The sequence below is a fragment of the Rhinatrema bivittatum genome, chromosome 11 (genome assembly GCF_901001135.1).
Source record: "Rhinatrema bivittatum chromosome 11, aRhiBiv1.1, whole genome shotgun sequence".
NCBI lineage: Eukaryota > Metazoa > Chordata > Amphibia > Gymnophiona > Rhinatrematidae > Rhinatrema > Rhinatrema bivittatum.
In genome coordinates this window covers 5394379-5410669 of record NC_042625.1, presented here as the reverse complement: position 1 = coordinate 5410669, position 16291 = coordinate 5394379, and the positions used below count along the sequence as shown (strand labels likewise).

At 50.5% G+C, this 16291-nt stretch overlaps 1 protein-coding gene across 2 annotated transcripts in view; it reads right to left on the bottom strand.

Moving 5' to 3' along the window:
* The window catches only part of CCDC157 (coiled-coil domain containing 157), a 158080-nt gene that overhangs the window by 23260 nt on the left and 118529 nt on the right, over nt 1-16291 (bottom strand). Inside the window, exon 10 of one of the 2 annotated variants that reach the window (XM_029572036.1) lies at nt 2700-2785. The exons of the other annotated variant lie outside the window; for it this stretch is intronic. Coding sequence (XP_029427896.1) covers nt 2700-2785 — 86 coding nt within the window. The remainder of the gene's footprint in view (nt 1-2699; nt 2786-16291) is intronic. 2 annotated transcript variants of the gene reach the window in all.

Genomic DNA, 16291 nt, shown 5'->3' with positions numbered 1-16291 from the left:
CCACTACCGAGACCATGGATCTTGCCAGGACCCGAAAAAGGTCGTACGAGGCATCCGCCCCGTACGCAACCGCAGCCTCTAGCCGATCCACCTGGGCGGCCTCCTCGGCCGGCAGGTCCTGAGACGTGAGAAGTTGTTGCACCCAGAGAAGGCTAACCTGCTGGGCGAGCGAACTGCACATCACCGCCCGCATGCCCAGGGCGGAGACTTCAAAGACCCTTTTGAGAAAGACTTCCAACTTGCGATCCTGCGTATCCCGTAAAGCCGCTCCTCCCGTCACTGGAATAGTCGTCCTCTTCATGACTGCCGACACCGCGGAGTCCACTTTCGGGACCCTGATGAGCTCCAGGAAATCCTCAGGAAGTGGATACAGCTTCTCCATGGCACGGCTGACCTTCAGGGAAGCCTCCGGGGTATCCCATTCTCTAGTCAGAAGCTGTAGAAATGACTCATGGATGGGAAAAGCCCAGGACCTCGGTCGAAGTGCCGCCAAGACCGGATCCCCCTTCTTCGAAGATGTGACGACGGCGGGGGCTACTGGAGCTGGCGGGGTCCGGCGGCGGGTCCAGATCCAATTCCCTTATAATCTGTGGAATGAGATCGTCTAGCTCTTCCCTCTGAAAGAGGTGGAGCGCACGCGGGTCATCCCCTCTGGCGGTCCGTCCACTATCCCCAAGTCCGTGGTGTCCGGGCCATGCCCCTCCGGGACTGAGGCTGCCCCCACCGCTACGGGGGTCAAACGGACCCGGGTGGGGACTTGGGAGGCCCCCGCCCCCGAACCCAATCCCACCGGGTCAGGGGGAGCCTGTGGTGGAGCTGTAATCCGTGGAATCTTGGCGAGGGGAGGTCCCGCGGGAGCTTCCAAGCCCTGCAAGTAAGCAGTGTGCATGAGCAGAATAAACTCCGGGGAAAACCCCGGCCTGCTCGGGGGGGCCCCGGAGGAAGAAATATCCGCTGGTCCCGGGGCCTGAGAGCCTTGCTCTGGGGACAAAATCGGAGGAGAAACCTCGCTAAAATCATTGTCCTCCTGTGCTGCCGTTCCCGCCAAAAATGGCGGAGTGGCTGGCCCGCGCCGCCCGGGCAAAGTTGACAAAAAAGAAAAATCGCTGAGGGACTGCGAGGTGCCTTTCCCCCCGGGAAGGCATCGTGCGCAGATGCCCTCGCGAGAAATCCGGGACCCCGGTTCGCCGCAGGCCGAACAGCACGACGGCCGCGGAATCGGGACTGCCGGCAAAAATCAAAACAAGAAGCCTCGGGGGGGGGGGGGGCCCAAGCACGAAAAGATCCGCCGCGGGGGAGCCCGGTCGGCCTGCACTGCCCGCCGTCCAAAGTGGAAAAAGGTGCCGCGGTGGGGCCTTCTCGGCCACGCTACCCGCCCGGGGAGTCCCTCCCTTCCTGCCTCAGCAGCCCACGAGGAGCTGCAAACTGAACGCGGGCGAGGGAACAATCGCGGAGAGGCTGGCCCCACCGGCTTCCGCGAGGCATCGGAGCTGGAAGGCTGCAAGAAAGAAGCTACAACAAAATAAAACACTCTGCAACTTACCCCTGGCGAAAGGCGACAAGGTCGCGGGAAACAGCACAGAAGCAAGACAGAGAAGAAAGCCACGCCTCCCCAAAAATTGAAAAGCACCTTTTAAAACAAACAGAGAGAAAAAGAAGCAGAAGAAAAGGAATTTCCTGCCAAATTGGGGAAAACCCTGATTCCCCTGCTCGCATCTGCTGGAGTCAGAAGATACTGAACTCCTGCAGAGGGGGTAGTGGTATATATGGTTACGCCCCCTCGAAGCTTGTGCTGACTCCATCTGCTGGACTGGGGACATAACCCACCGTATGGACTGATCCAGGTACGTACAGGGAACCCGAGATAATAAATGTTGGAGACAGTGGAAGCTGGAGGGGGTCGTTTTCTCATATATGGTGGTCATACCCTAGGATACTACCCTTCTAGAGATGAATTGAAGGAGTGCTCACACAGGTGACTACACTGACTGTCCCCTTTACCTCTGAAATATATTTACTCTCAGCCTACCCATCAATATGGCCACCAACTGTGAGTGTGTTAATTAATCATATTTTATGTGCGACTAGACAGGAGTTAGCGGCCCATTGGCTTAAGGAACTACCACCTACTGCGGAAACAGTCCTGAAAAGGATCTGGTCCGTGCACTACTGGCTATACAGAAAGATATTGTTGCTTACCACATTCAAATCTGGGAACCTTTTCTACATTGGTATAAGAAATTTTGAGGACCCTAAGTTGTGTGATGGTATATCATTCGAGCTCTACTATGGAAACATCAGGATATCCTTGGCATTGGGGATCATTGGGTGTTGGTGTATGTCTTATCATGGCTATGTGGATACAACTGATAGCTAGTTCTACAGAAGTATGGAAGGATTCATGGACAGCCATAGTGTGTTTAGAAGCGGGGGGTTGGAAAGGGAGGGGGTGGGATATATGAGGGTTAAAATGTCTCGGTTTGGCATGTTCATCGTGAACTGTATATTGATAACATTTGATGTACAATGATGTTCTGTTATACCATGTCCTCTATGCACCTGCTATTGCCAATAACAATTTAAATTAAAAAAAAAAAAAAAAAGACTTGCAGCTGCACGATCAGTGAGTGAACTCTTAATTGTGACTGAACTATTTCAGTTTCTGCATCTCCATACCCTGGGAAGAAACCAATACTCACTGTGCCCCATCTTTGGGGATCTCCATCTCTCTGCTCATTTCTGAGGAAGTACTGGACAGAGACCAAAGCTGAATCTGTGGTATCAGCTAAAGAGATGAGGAAGGAGGAATGAGAGTTCAGATTACAGCACTCACAGTAACAAAGTAAATGATGGTAAAAAGGATCATCTAGCCCATCCAGCCTGCCCAGTTATCCTGTCCACACTGCTAAAGATACATTCCAATTGCTAACCACAAAGTATAACCACATGTATGATTCCCCTTATCTAGGACATCTTTTTTTTCTGTCTTCCATCTTTGTACTCCACATTCTTGAGTAGAAGAGCATACATGCTCTGTCTCTTCCAGTACTCACCTTCTCCATGCCTAACTACAAGGCTCTGTAGTAATCTAAATAGCCAGCAATACTAGTGTGACCATTACTTAAGCATCTGGCCTCCTAACACCTCTGGCATAGCCTGCCAGATAGACCTTGCTATGTAAGTACCTGCATTTCCGCTGAGACTTCTAGTTATTGTAGAACTTGCAGCCTGCAAGACAGACCCAGCTTCTTGCTGATTCTATCATCACAAATAGCTATTGTTACTAGTCAGCCTCCTAGGGCCCTTGTGTAGCCTGCTATGTGCCTGTGTTTGCATCTTTAGGAGATCTCTTATTACAGACTTGCAACTTGCCAGACAGACCCAGCTATTGGTTGATTCTACCGTAGCCTGACAAGCAAATCTGGCCACATGGCTGCCTGTGTTACAGCTAGAACCTCTAACATTTCATATTAATCACTAGTCATACATTCTGGCAGCCCCAGCATTTGTTGAATCAGGCATGCATGGCCCTATGAACACACATGCTGCTAGGTTATGCTTTCTGCTCTCTCCACAGCCACGAAGGATCCCCTGTGCTTATCCCATTCCCTTTTAAACTCTGTTACTGTTTTAGTAGCTAGCACTTATCCCGGAAAGGCACTTCATGCTTCCACCACCCTTTTCAGGAAAAAATATTTTCTGCCTTTTCTCCTCAGTCTATCCCCTCAGCCTTTATCATGATCTCTTGTTCTAGAACTTTCTTTCCCTTAAACAGGTTTGCTTCTTGTGCATTAATAATTTTTGGGTATTTGAATGTCTCTATCGTGTTTCCCTTATCTCATCCCTAACCTTGGGTAAACATGTTTAGATTTTTAAGTCTCATCTCATGGGACTTCTGATGGAGACCCTGCATCATTTTGCTAGCCCATCTCTGGCTGCTTCAGTTCTATCTATATCCTTACTAAGGTAAAACTTCCAGAGTTTAATACAATATGCTAGGCGAGATAAGAAAATTATTCCTTACCTGCTAATTTTCGTTCCTGTAGTACTTAGGATCAGTCCAGACAGTGGGTTATGTCCCACGTCCAGCAGATGGAGTCAGAGCAAACTTCGGAGGGTGCTGACATATAAGCAGGTGCACCCTCCAGGGATCCTCAGTATCGAGAATATCAAAGCCAAGAGAGAACACTTGACAGAAAGAGAAGGATGGATCAAGCACCGTCCAAATTGAACCCATATAAACGACTAACCAATACAACTTGCAAATAGAACTGTCGAAGTAATAAGAATAACAGAACAACCAGACCGTAGGAGAATGAAGGACAGGAGATAGAACCTACACGAGCAGGTGTCTGACCATAACTGAGCAAAACCCGGGTGGGCGTCTGGACTGATCCTAAGTACTACAGGAACGAAAATTAGCAGGTAAGGAATAATTTTCTTTTCCCTGTACGTACTAGGATCAGTCCAGACAGTGGGATGTACCAAAGCTTCCCTAAACCGGGTGGGTCCCTGAAGACCCTGCTCGGAGAACCCTGTCCCCAAAACAACCCGAATCACATACCGGTAATTGCAATCGGTAATGCTTCGAGAAGGTGTGCAGCGACTTCCAGGTCGCTGCGCGACAGATTTCCTGAATTGGAACATGCTGAGACTCCGCCCGGGACGTGGCCAGGGCACGTAAGGAATGAGCCCTGATTCCCGCTGGGGGAGCCTTCCCGGTGCCAATGTAGGCAGAGGTTACCGCTTCCTTGAGCCACCTCGCTATAGTGGTCTTAGACGCTTGAAGTCCCTTCTTGTTACCGGACCATAGCACGAAGAGATGGTCGGACGCCCGGAACTCATTGGTCACTTCCAGGTAGTGTAGGAGAGACCGCTTCACGTCGAGGCACCAGAGCGACTTGGGCGCATCCGACGGGAAGGCCGGCAGCTCCACCCACTGGTTCAAGTGGAAGGAAGACACCACCTTAGGCAGGAACGAAGGAACTGTTCGAATGGAGACTCCCGAGTCCGTGAAGCGTAGAAAAGGTTCCCTGCACGAGAGCGCCTGAAGCTCGGAGATGCGCCTCGCCGAGGCTATGGCAACCAGGAACACCGTTTTCAGTGTGACGTCCTTAAGAGAGGCCTGCCGCAGCAGTTCGAAGGGAGCCTCCCCAAGGATCCGGAGAACCAGGTTGAGATTCCAGGAGGGATAGGGGTGCCGCACCGGCGGCCGCAGGTGCTTGACTCCCTTGAGGAACCACGAGACGTCCGGATGAGACAAAGGATCTGGTCTCCCCGTGGTGCGGGCCAGGGAGGCTAAAGCCGAGACTTGCACACGCAGAGAATTGTAGGAGAGACCCTTCTCCAAGCCCTCCTGGAGAAAGGCCAGGACCTGTCGTAGCGAAGCTGTGGTCGCGGAAACCCCTTGTCCAGAACACCAGACCTCAAACACCTTCCAGACCCGTACGTAAGCGACTGAAGTGGAGGTCTTACGCGCTATGAGGAGAGTGTCTACCACGGTGACCGCATATCCCTTGCGCAGGAGACTCTGCCTTTCAAAATCCAGGCCACGAGACAAAAGTGTTCCGCCTGATCCGAAAATACCGGACCCTGATGGAGCATCCGCGGGAGGTGTGATAGTCGCAGGGGTCCGTCTACCACCATGTTGAGAAGATCCGCAAACAACGGACGCCGCGGCCATTCTGGGGCCACCAGGATGACCTTCCCTGGGTAATCTTCTATCCTCCGTACCACCTTGCCCACCAGAGGCCACGGGGGGAAGACGTACAGCCGAAGATGAGGTGGGCAGGGGAGAACCAGAGCGTCCACCCCTTCCGCCCCGTGATCCCTTCTCCGACTGAAGAACCGCGGGGCCTTTGCGTTGGCAGACGTTGCCATGAGGTCCATGGCGGGTGTCCCCCAGCGCCGAGTGATGATCGACATTGCCTCGTCGGAGAGGGCCCATTCCCCAGGGTCCAACGTCTGACGACTCATGTAGTCCGCCTGAATGTTGTCCACGCCTGCGATGTGTGAGGCCGCCAGGCGGTCAAGGAAACGTTCCGCCCAGGCCATGAGCCGGGCCGCTTCGATGGCCACCCCCGGGCTCTTGGTGCCTCCCTGTCGGTTGATGTAGGCTACCGTGGTCGCATTGTCCGAGAGAACTCGGACCGCCCGTTGCCGGATGAGAGGCAGGAATTGAATGAGCGCCAGATGGACTGCCCTGGTCTCCAGGCGGTTGATCGGCCAGGACGCCTGTTCCTTTGTCCACTGCCCCTGGGCCGAGCTTCGGAGACACACGGCCCCCCAGCCGGTCAGACTGGCATCGGTAGTGACAACGATCCACTCCGGCGACTCCAGAGGACAGCCTTGTGCCAGGTTCCTGGGGTCTAGCCACCAGCGAAGGCTGAGCCTGGCGGCCGGCAGGAGAGGGAGTATCGCCTGATAGTCCTGCGAGACCGGTTTCCACCGCGAGAGCAGCGCCATCTGTAGGGGCCTCAGGTGTGCAAAGGCCCAAGGTACCAGGTTGATTGCGAAGGCCATCGATCCCAGGATCTGCAGGTAATCCCGCGCTGTTGGGGCTGGGAGAGAGGCAAAGTGGAGGATTTGCTCCCTCAGTGACTGGGCCTTGTCCGGACGCAAGAAGACCTTGCCTTGAGCCGTGTCGAAGTGCGCTCCGAGGAAGTCCAGCTGTCGAGACGGAAGGAGACTGCTCTTGCCGAAGTTGACTACCCAGCCGAGGGACTGTAAGAAATCGACTACCCTGTCAACCGCCTGCTGCCCCTGCGAGAAGGTCTTTGCTCGGATGAGCCAATCATCTAGGTAAGGGTGTACTAGAATCCCCTCTCGCCGGAGCGCGGCCGCCACTACCACCATTATCTTGGTGAAAGTCCTGGGTGCAGTCGCCAATCCAAAAGGGAGGGCCTGGAACTGAAAGTGTTGCCCCAGTATCTTGAAGCGCAGGAGCCTGTGATGAGCCGGACGTATCGGAATGTGTAAATAGGCCTCCGTCAGGTCCAGGGAGGCTAGGAACTCCCCCTGATGAACCGCCGCGATGACTGAGCGGAGGGTTTCCATGCGGAACCGAGGTATCCGGAGAACCTTGTTGACTTCCTTGAGATCTAAAATGGGACGGAAGGAGCCATCCTTCTTGGGCACCATGAAATAAATGGAATAATGTCCCGAGCCCACCTCTCCGACGGGGACAGGGTGAGATGGCCCCCAGGGCTAGGAGCCGGTCCAGCGTGCTTTGTACTCCCAGGCGCTTGTGACTGGACCCGCAGGGTGAGAAGATGAATCTTTCTTTGGGGAGACGCAGCAAATCCAAAGCGTAACCGTGCCTTAGAATATCCAGAACCCATTGGTCCGTGGTGATGTTGGCCCACTCCTCGTAAAACCAGGCTAGTTGTCCTCCGATCATCGGGAGAGGGGAGTGGGCTGGCCTGACATCATTGGGTGGGCTTGCCAGAGGCGCCCTGCGCCGACGAGTCCCTGGGTGGTCTGCGGCCACGAAAGGACCGGGTCCATGATTGAGACCTGGCTGAGGGGTATCTAGGGCCCTGAGGCCTGGAGCCCCGAAATCGCCGTTGCGAGCGAGACCGATTCCTGGAGAAGGAAGTAGACTGACGATATGACCGCTGGCGGTCCTCGGGCAGCCTATGTACCGAGTTTTCCCCCAGGGATTTGATGATCTGGTCAAGATCCTCGCCGAAAAGGAACCTACCCTTGAAAGGTAGAGCCCCCAGGCTGGATTTGGACGATGCGTCTGCAGCCCAATTCCGCAGCCACAATAGGCGCCTGGCAGAAACAGCAGAAACCATGGTCCTTGCCAGGACCCGCAGTAAGTCGTGAAGGGCATCGGCCCCGTAGGCAATGACGGCCTCCAGGCGGTCCGCTTGCGCCGCCTCCTCTGGCGGCAGTTGCTGGGAAGTAAGGAGCTGCTGTACCCACCGAAGACCGGCTCTCTGGGTAAGAGAGCCACAAATAGCTGCGCGGACCCCCAGCGCCGAGACCTCGAAGATCTTCTTAAGGCAGACTTCTAGTTTTCTGTCCTGGATATCCCGAAGAGCCGTTCCTCCTGTGACCGGAATCGTGGTCCTCTTTGTGACGGCAGAGACTGCCGAATCAACCTTGGGTACTTTAAGCAGGTCCAGGAAATCGCCGGGGAGAGGGTAGAGCTTGTCCATCGCTCTGCCAACCCTGAGAGATGCCTCCGGCGTGTCCCACTCCCGCACCAGAAGGTGGAGGAAAGACTCATGGATTGGGAAAGTTCGTGCCAGGGGACGCAAGCCCGCCAGGACAGGGTCCCCTTTTTGAGCTCGCTGAGGCTACGGAGGGGGCCGGGGGCCCCGGCGGCTCAACGGGTGGGTCAAGGTCCAATTCCTGGAGAACGTGTGGAATGAGGTCTGACAGCTCCTCTCTACGGAAAATCCGGAGCACCCTCGGATCGTCACACTCCAGGTGCGCTGCAAGTAGCGAATCATCGTCTGCCGTCGAAGCCGGGTCACTCCCGGGGTCCTGTGCTGGAGCCGCTCCGCTGGGCGGAAGGGCAAGGAGTGCCCTAGGGCCGCCCCCCGCGGGAACTGGATTGGCCCCCCCACCCCCACCAGCCGGGGTACCTTCGCGGGCGTGGGGTTCACTTGTCCACCGCCCGTTGACCCCCCAGCCGGCTGCAGGCTCTGAAGGTACGCATGATGCATCAAGATGACAAACTCAGCCGAAAACCCCCCTGCCGGCGGCGGAGTGGTGAGAGGAAGGTCCTTGGGGGGGGGGCCGGATTGGTGGGGGGGGAGGCCGGTGCTTGAATCGGCAGCAACCGCGGAGAAAACCCATGCTGAGACTCCTCAGCATCCGAATCGATGGCGCTCTCCAGCTCCAAAATGGCCGCCGCTCCCGCCAAAGAAGGGGGCGGGGCCCTCCCCCTAGTGCCGCGGCGCTCCGAGCCTGGCGGCGAAAAAGTCAGGGGAGCTAGGCCGGTCTCCCCCCCGGGGAGACAAACATCAAAGGAGCCATCCCGCGATCCGCCCTGCCCCGGGTCGCCGCCAGGAGACCCCTTAATGCGCTGCATGGCGCGAGCCCGGGAGGGAGAACGCCTGCACAGGGGCTCGGATCCGGGGAACACTCGCCGCGGGAGGAGCGGGCTCGTCCGCCCTAGCTCGACTCGACCGACCCTCCCCTCAGGGGCAACAGGGGAATGGGACCTCCCTGCTGCTGCGGCCCCGGGGAATTTTAACGTCGCAGGGCCGAGGGGGAGGGATCCAAATCGCCGCGCCGAAGGGGAGAGGCTGGCCCCACCAGCATCCACCTGTGCCGTCCGACGAATAAGCTGCAAATAAAACCAAAACAGCCCAACTGCAATACCTTACCGCCGGAGAGAAGAGAGAGAGGAAAAAGCACAGGAAAAGAAACACAGTCCCGCTGGCAAGCTAACCAGGGCTGCGAGGCCCGGGCAGGGGCTCAAAGAGACTCCCCAGAAAAATTGAGAAACTTTTTTTTTTTTTTTAAATCCCAGGCCTGCTTGATCCTATCCTGAGGTAGAGAAGAAATAACAAAATGTGGAACAGAAGCCACAAGCTGGGGAAGCAGGGGTTCCCCCACTCACATCTGCTGGAGTCAGAGAGATACTGAGGATCCCTGGAGGGTGTACCTGCTTATATGTCAGCACCCTCCGAAGTTTGCTCTGACTCCATCTGCTGGACGGGGGACATAACCCACTGTCTGGACTGATCCTAGTACGTACAGGGAACTTACTAATGACCTATTCAATGGTGAAATCACCTCATTTATTTTAAATATTTATATTCTGCCAAGCCACAACTCTTGGCAGCGTACAAAATACACACACACTAACATAATCCCCCTATGCACACTAGCATCCCTCAGGTTCTGGCCACCAACTTACTGTACAGTTTCCCTCCCTTGAAGTTGGATAGAATCACTCCATGGTCTCTCCTTTTTTGTGGACATCAGTCTCTCACCCCTTACTGTGTGCTGTTTCATTGGATTTCTGTGTGCAAAATACATCACTATATTTTTTTGTATTGAAGCTTAGCTGCCAAGGAGTTGACCATACTTTAAGCTTTCTTAAATCACTTCTCATTCCATCTACTCCCTCAGGTGTGTCCATTACATTGCAGATCTTCAAAAGTATCCACAAATAGACATATTTTTCTTCCTGGTCTCTCTGCAGTATTGCTCACAAAAATATTAAATAGGACCAGCCCCAGGACTGATCTGAGACACGCTATTAATTGCTTTTCTTTCCTCAGTAAATTCCATTTACCATCCACTCTTATCTGTCACTCAACCAGGGGCCCACCGCCAGACTGCTCAGTTAATTTATCAGTCTCCAATGTGGAACAGCATCAAAAACATTGCTGAAATCCAAGGAAACCACATCCAGCATATGCCTGTGATCTAATTCTCTAGTTACCCAATCAAAGAAATTGATCAGATTTGTTTGACATGATCTCCCTCTAGTAAACCCATGCTGCCTTGGATCCTGCAACCTGCTGGATTCAAGATGCTTCATTATTCTTTCCTGCAGAAGAGTCTACATTAATTTTCCTATCACTGAAGCCTGCAGTTTCCAGCCTCCTCCCTATTACCACTTTTATAAAGAGAGATGACATCCACCTTTCTCCAGCCACAATTTTGCTGTGTTTAGCGATCAATACATTTTCATAAATGAAATGAAATGTCTGGGCAACCACACCTGCCCCCAAAGATCTATTGAACCACATGGCTTCATCTACTTTCAGTTTTTTTTTAGTTGTACACAAACACTATTTTCTATAAATGATGTAGCCACTACTATACATACCCAGATGGTTCTTCAAACCATTCTTTGGGCAATACCAATGAGAAGGGAAAACTGATTATTACCTGCTAATTTTCTTTCCTGGCATCCCACAGATCAGTCCAAACAAACAGGTTTTTCTTCCATACCAGCAGATGGAGACAAAGGAGAAAAGTTTTAGGAGCTGATTTTAAAAGAAGCGCACATGTGTCCATGTGTGTGCGGTTCCTGGCATGCACACATGTGCACGTCGGACCTGAACAGAAGAATGCATCCTCACTCTCCAATCTCGGCATTTTCCACCAACTAAAGAATTGCTGGCCTTGACATTGGACTTCGTAGCCCTCAAATCCAACTGAGGAACCCTCCATGTGGCTTTGATGACAGCAAATTCTTCTTCCACTCGCACTCAATCCCCCAGAAAATGTGTGTTTTCTACCCCCACCATTTGATCCGCCAACAACGCCTTCAGGTGTCTCTTCGGCCAACGGAGCATGCTCCTCACTTCCATGGAGACCACCAGCCTCTTGCTTCTCCCTGTCTGACAACACTGACTGCCTTGCCCTATAGAAATGAGCGGAAGAGTAGGCATGTCTTCTTGAATGCCTTTGCCTCTGAATGATTGAATATCAAATTTCCAAAAGAAACATACATTTAAAATTTTTTTTAAGAATCTCTATAATGTTGTTCAACCCAATGTTTACACTCCCTCTTTACAATATTATTTCAACACGAAACATTGCTTCTTTTTACACTCACAACATGTTTCGCCATTCAATAGGCTTCTTCAGGGGAGCATAGTGTGAATCATTACTAACACCAATCTTCGACGATTTTCTCCAGCAATTCACCCAAATGTATCCTCTCTTCAGTTCATCTGGATCCACCAAGACACTCACCGTGGCGCTCCCAATCTTTCATATAATCAACCAAACATCATCTATGTTTGGTTGATTATATGTTAAGTATTACATCGGGTGGGCAGTTCTGAGTTATAAGCTCCCAATCTTTCAGCATTTCCATGCTACAATTTTGCTTTTATTTTTGCTTCCTTTCATCAAAACGCTCACAAAAAAGCTCCCAATTTCTCGACGTACTTATATCCCATCTCACAGCTGTTTCCAAAAGGTGGGGTTCACCGTGGAGCTCCCAATCTTTCAGCGTTATCACGCTACAATTTTGCTTTGATTTCTTGCTTCCACCAAGACGCTCACAACAATACCTCCAATTTCTCAACGTTCTTACGTCCATCTCACAGCTGTTTCCAAAAGGCGGAGTTGTTTAAAGAACTCTCCATTGCACCTTATAAATGCAGTCACAGCCAATCAAAAAAGCTCCAATTCAGAGGCAAGATACACTCACAACAAGGCTCCCAATTCCTCGACGTTCTTACATCCCAGCTGTGAGATGGGGTTTTTTCCCCTAGCAAACCAAACCTGAAGCTAAGAGCGAATGACCCCGAACCATTTAATGCTTCACGCTGTAGTAGTTGATGCACCACAGGAGGACATTTAGTTACATTTAAAGTGCTCAGTACTGTGAATCCTGTGAATTCACAACATATGCTTGGTCTACACACAGATGAATCAAACTGGCAACCTTTGATCTGCAGCCGGCGTAGGGCCATGAAACAGTCTCTCTTCAAGAGCATGTTTCGCTCTGACCCCAATATGGTGGCTTTGCTTAGATCTGCAGTAGAGAAAGTGGGCATGCCTGCCACCTAGCAAGCGTTTGTAGTTTTGCAGGGTGTTGCATAATATCTGCTATCGAGCTCAAACTTTCTTTGATTACTTAATTTCCTTAACCTTTGCAGATGATTTTCCCACAGGCTCGAACAGTTAGGTGGCAACGAACCTGCTCATCCTGAGGCAAAACAGTAATCTAAAACGGGCTATTTCAAGCCATGGGTCTCAGCTTTCCCTCACACAAATGGGGTAACCTCCAGTCTCCACCCTCCCCTTGAAAGTGATCTGTATTTAATTTGTCCAATTCTGGTTATCGAGCAGAAACCTGAACTGAAGCTTCATCTGTGCGAGTTTGCAAAATATTTTTTCAGATGTTTGTTTTTGGCTGCACTGGCTTGCATGACGTGAAAGAAAAGTTGCAAGGCATTCCAGTATATTTTTATTTCTGTATTCTCAAAGATGCACTGTAAAACATTTTATTTATTTATTTATTTATTTATTTATTTATTTATTTATTTTAACAAAAAAAATTTTAATGGGAGAAACAAAGATCAATTTGAAAACTAGCTGTGAGATGGGACGCAAGAACGTCAAGGAATTGGGAGCGTTGTTCTGAGTGTATCTTGCCTCTGAATTGGAGCTTTTTTGATTGGCTGTGGCTGCATTTATAAGGTGCAATGGAGAGCCCTTTAAACAACTCTGCCTTTTGGAAACAGCTGTGAGATGGGACGTAAGAACGTTGAGAAATTGGGAGTGTTGTTGTGAGCGTCTTGGTGGAAGCAAGAAATCAAAGCACAATTGTAGCATGGTAAGACTGAAAGATTGGGAGCGCCACGGTGAACGTCTTGGTGGCTGGCGAGCCCTTTAAACAACCCTGCCTTTTGGAAACAGCTGTGAGATGGGACATAAGAATGTCGAGAAATTGGGAGCTTTTTTGTGAGCGTTTTGGTGAAAGGAAGCAAGAAATAAAAGCAAAATTGTAGCGTGGAAATGCTGGAAGATTTGAAGCGCCACGGTGAGCGTCTTGGTGGATCCAGATGAACTGAAGAGAGGATACATTTGGGTGAACTGCTGGAGAAGATCGTTGAAGATTGGTGTTAGTAATGATTCACACTATGCTCCCCTGAAGAAGCCTACTGAATGGCGAAACATGTTGGGAGTGTAAAAAGAAGCAATGTTTCGTGTTGAAATAATATTGTAAAGAGGGAGTGTAAACATTGGGTTGAACAACGTGATAGAGATTCTTAAAAAAATTTTTAAATGTGTGTATGAATGGTTGTTTTAATGATTGTGATGTTTCTTTTGGAAATTTGATATTCACTCTATGTGTCCGATGAAGAAAAGATAGTGTAATATTGTAATTTTTTTGAAGTGTTTCATAAATTTTTGTATACAATAAAATTTTTCTAATTAATTTATATGTCACTATTTATGGTATAATGTGTTTAAAATATGTGATATATTTTTATAATTGCCAGTATTATGAATCTTCTGAATGATTGAAGGCTTGACTCAGCCTGTCTGCTACCATGTTCTCCATCCTGGCCAAGTACATGGGACTACTCACAACCAGATCTGAACCGCTTCCTGACACAGGAGGTACGATCCCATACTTCCCTGCTTGTTGATACTCCACATAGCTACTTGGTTGACAGTGTGGATCAGGACAACTTTGTTAGACAGCCTATCTCTGAAAGCCCATAGCACATACCTGATCACATGAAGCTTCAGGAAGTTGATTTGACAAGAGCGTTCCTGGGCAGACCAAAGACCCTGAGTGTTGAGCCCATCTACATGAGCTCTTCACCCCAGGGCAGATGCATTTGTGGTTAGGACAGTTTGGATAGGGGGACTTCAAAACAAGATCCCCCATTCCAGATTTGAATGTACCTGCCACCAGGACAATGAGTCCCGAAGAAATGGGGTGACTCAGATGCAATCCTGGAGGACATGGACGGTTGTGGCCATATGGCTCAACAATCTCAACATGTGCCAGGCTGACACCTGCTGGCTCTGTTGGATCTCTGCCACAATGGTCATTAAGGTGACTGTTCTCTGGCGAGGCAGGAAGGCCTTGGCCTGAGCTGTGTCTAGCAGGGCTCCCACGAAGTCCAATTGAAGTGCTGGGTTGAGATGGGACTTTGTGTAGTTGAGAACAAAACTTAGTGGCTCCAACATGTGGATGGTCAAGCGCGTGAACCTGGTGGCCCCTGCCCAAGATGTGCTCTTGATCAGCCAATCATCCAGATACAGGAAAACATGCACTCCCAGCCTGTGGAGGTGCAGCCAGGCATTTTGTAAAGACCCGTGGGGCTGACATGAGCCTGATCGGCAACATCTGGTAGTGGAAGTGCTGTTTTCCTACAACAAACTAGAGATACTTCCTGAGACCAAGGAAGATCTCGATATGAGTGTATGCATCATTTAGGTCAAGGGAGCATAGCCAGTTCCCGTTTTTGCAAAAGGGGGATCAAGGTGCCTAGGGAAACCATCTTGAACTTTTCTTTTCTTAGAAACTTGTTCAAGGCCCTTAGGTCTAGAATGGGATAGAGTCTTCCTGTTCTCTTTGGAATCAGGAAGTACCTGGAGTAGAATCCCCACCCTCTTTGTCCTGGTGGTTTGGGCTCAACCACTCTGGCCATTAAGGTGGAGGAGGGCACTACTAGCAGTACCTCCTGATGCACTAGTGGCCCCCAAAATGGGCATGGAGGGCAATTTGGCAGGACACCCAATAGATTCAATTGGTACCCCTGATGGACGATGGACAGAATCCACTGGTCCGAGATTATACTGGGCCACTGGTTCCCAAAGAACCGCAGCCTTTCCAACTAGTGTACGCTCCCTAGATCCAGTCAAAATCCTGTCCCCTGAGTTGACTAAGTAGCTGGCGCTCTTTTGCCTGGGATGGCTGCAGGAACCCTGATGGTGTTGACGGTAGTGAGGAGGTGGAGGATAGTACTTCCTTTGGTGAAAGAAAGACTTTCTTGGCCACGGTCTCAATGGCCTCCTAGAAGAGGAAGGGTCCAGAGTACTGGCAGAGAGTTTCATGGTGGTCCCAAAGTTGGGCCACAGCATCCCTTATCCTATCTCTGAAGAGATTCTCTCCAGTACATGGCAAGTCAGCAAGTCTTTTCTGTATCTCTGGTCTGAGATCCAAGGCCTGCAGCCATGCTATTCTGCAGATACCAATTCCCACCGCAGAGACTCTCGATGCCGACTTGAAAACATCCAATGGGCGGCTATTTCAATCCTAGAGGCCACACATCTGCAATAGGAGTTGTCAGGCAGGTGTTGCTAGGCCTGCTGGTAGTATGTTTAATAAGGCCTTTAAAAAGGGCTCCAGGGGCGATCCGGGAAACTACAGACCGGTTAGCCTGACTTCAGTGCCAGGAAAAATAGTGGAAAGTGTTCTAAACATCAAAATCACAGAACATATAGAAAGACATGGTTTAATGGAACAAAGTCAGCATGGCTTTACCCAGGGCAAGTCTTGCCTCACAAATCTGCTTCACTTTTTTGAAGGAGTTAATAAACATGTGGATAAAGGTGAACCGGTAGATATAGTATACTTGGATTTTCAGAAGGCGTTTGACAAAGTTCCTCATGAGAGGCTTCTAGGAAAAGTAAAAAGTCATGGGATAGGTGGCGATGTCCTTTTGTGGATTGCAAACTGGCTAAAAGACAGGAAACAGAGAGTAGGATTAAATGGGCAATTTCAATATATTTATAAATGATCTGGAAAGAAATACAACGAGTGAGATAATCAAATTTGCAGATGACACAAAATTGTTCAGAGTAGTTAAATCACAAGCAGATTGAGATAAATTGC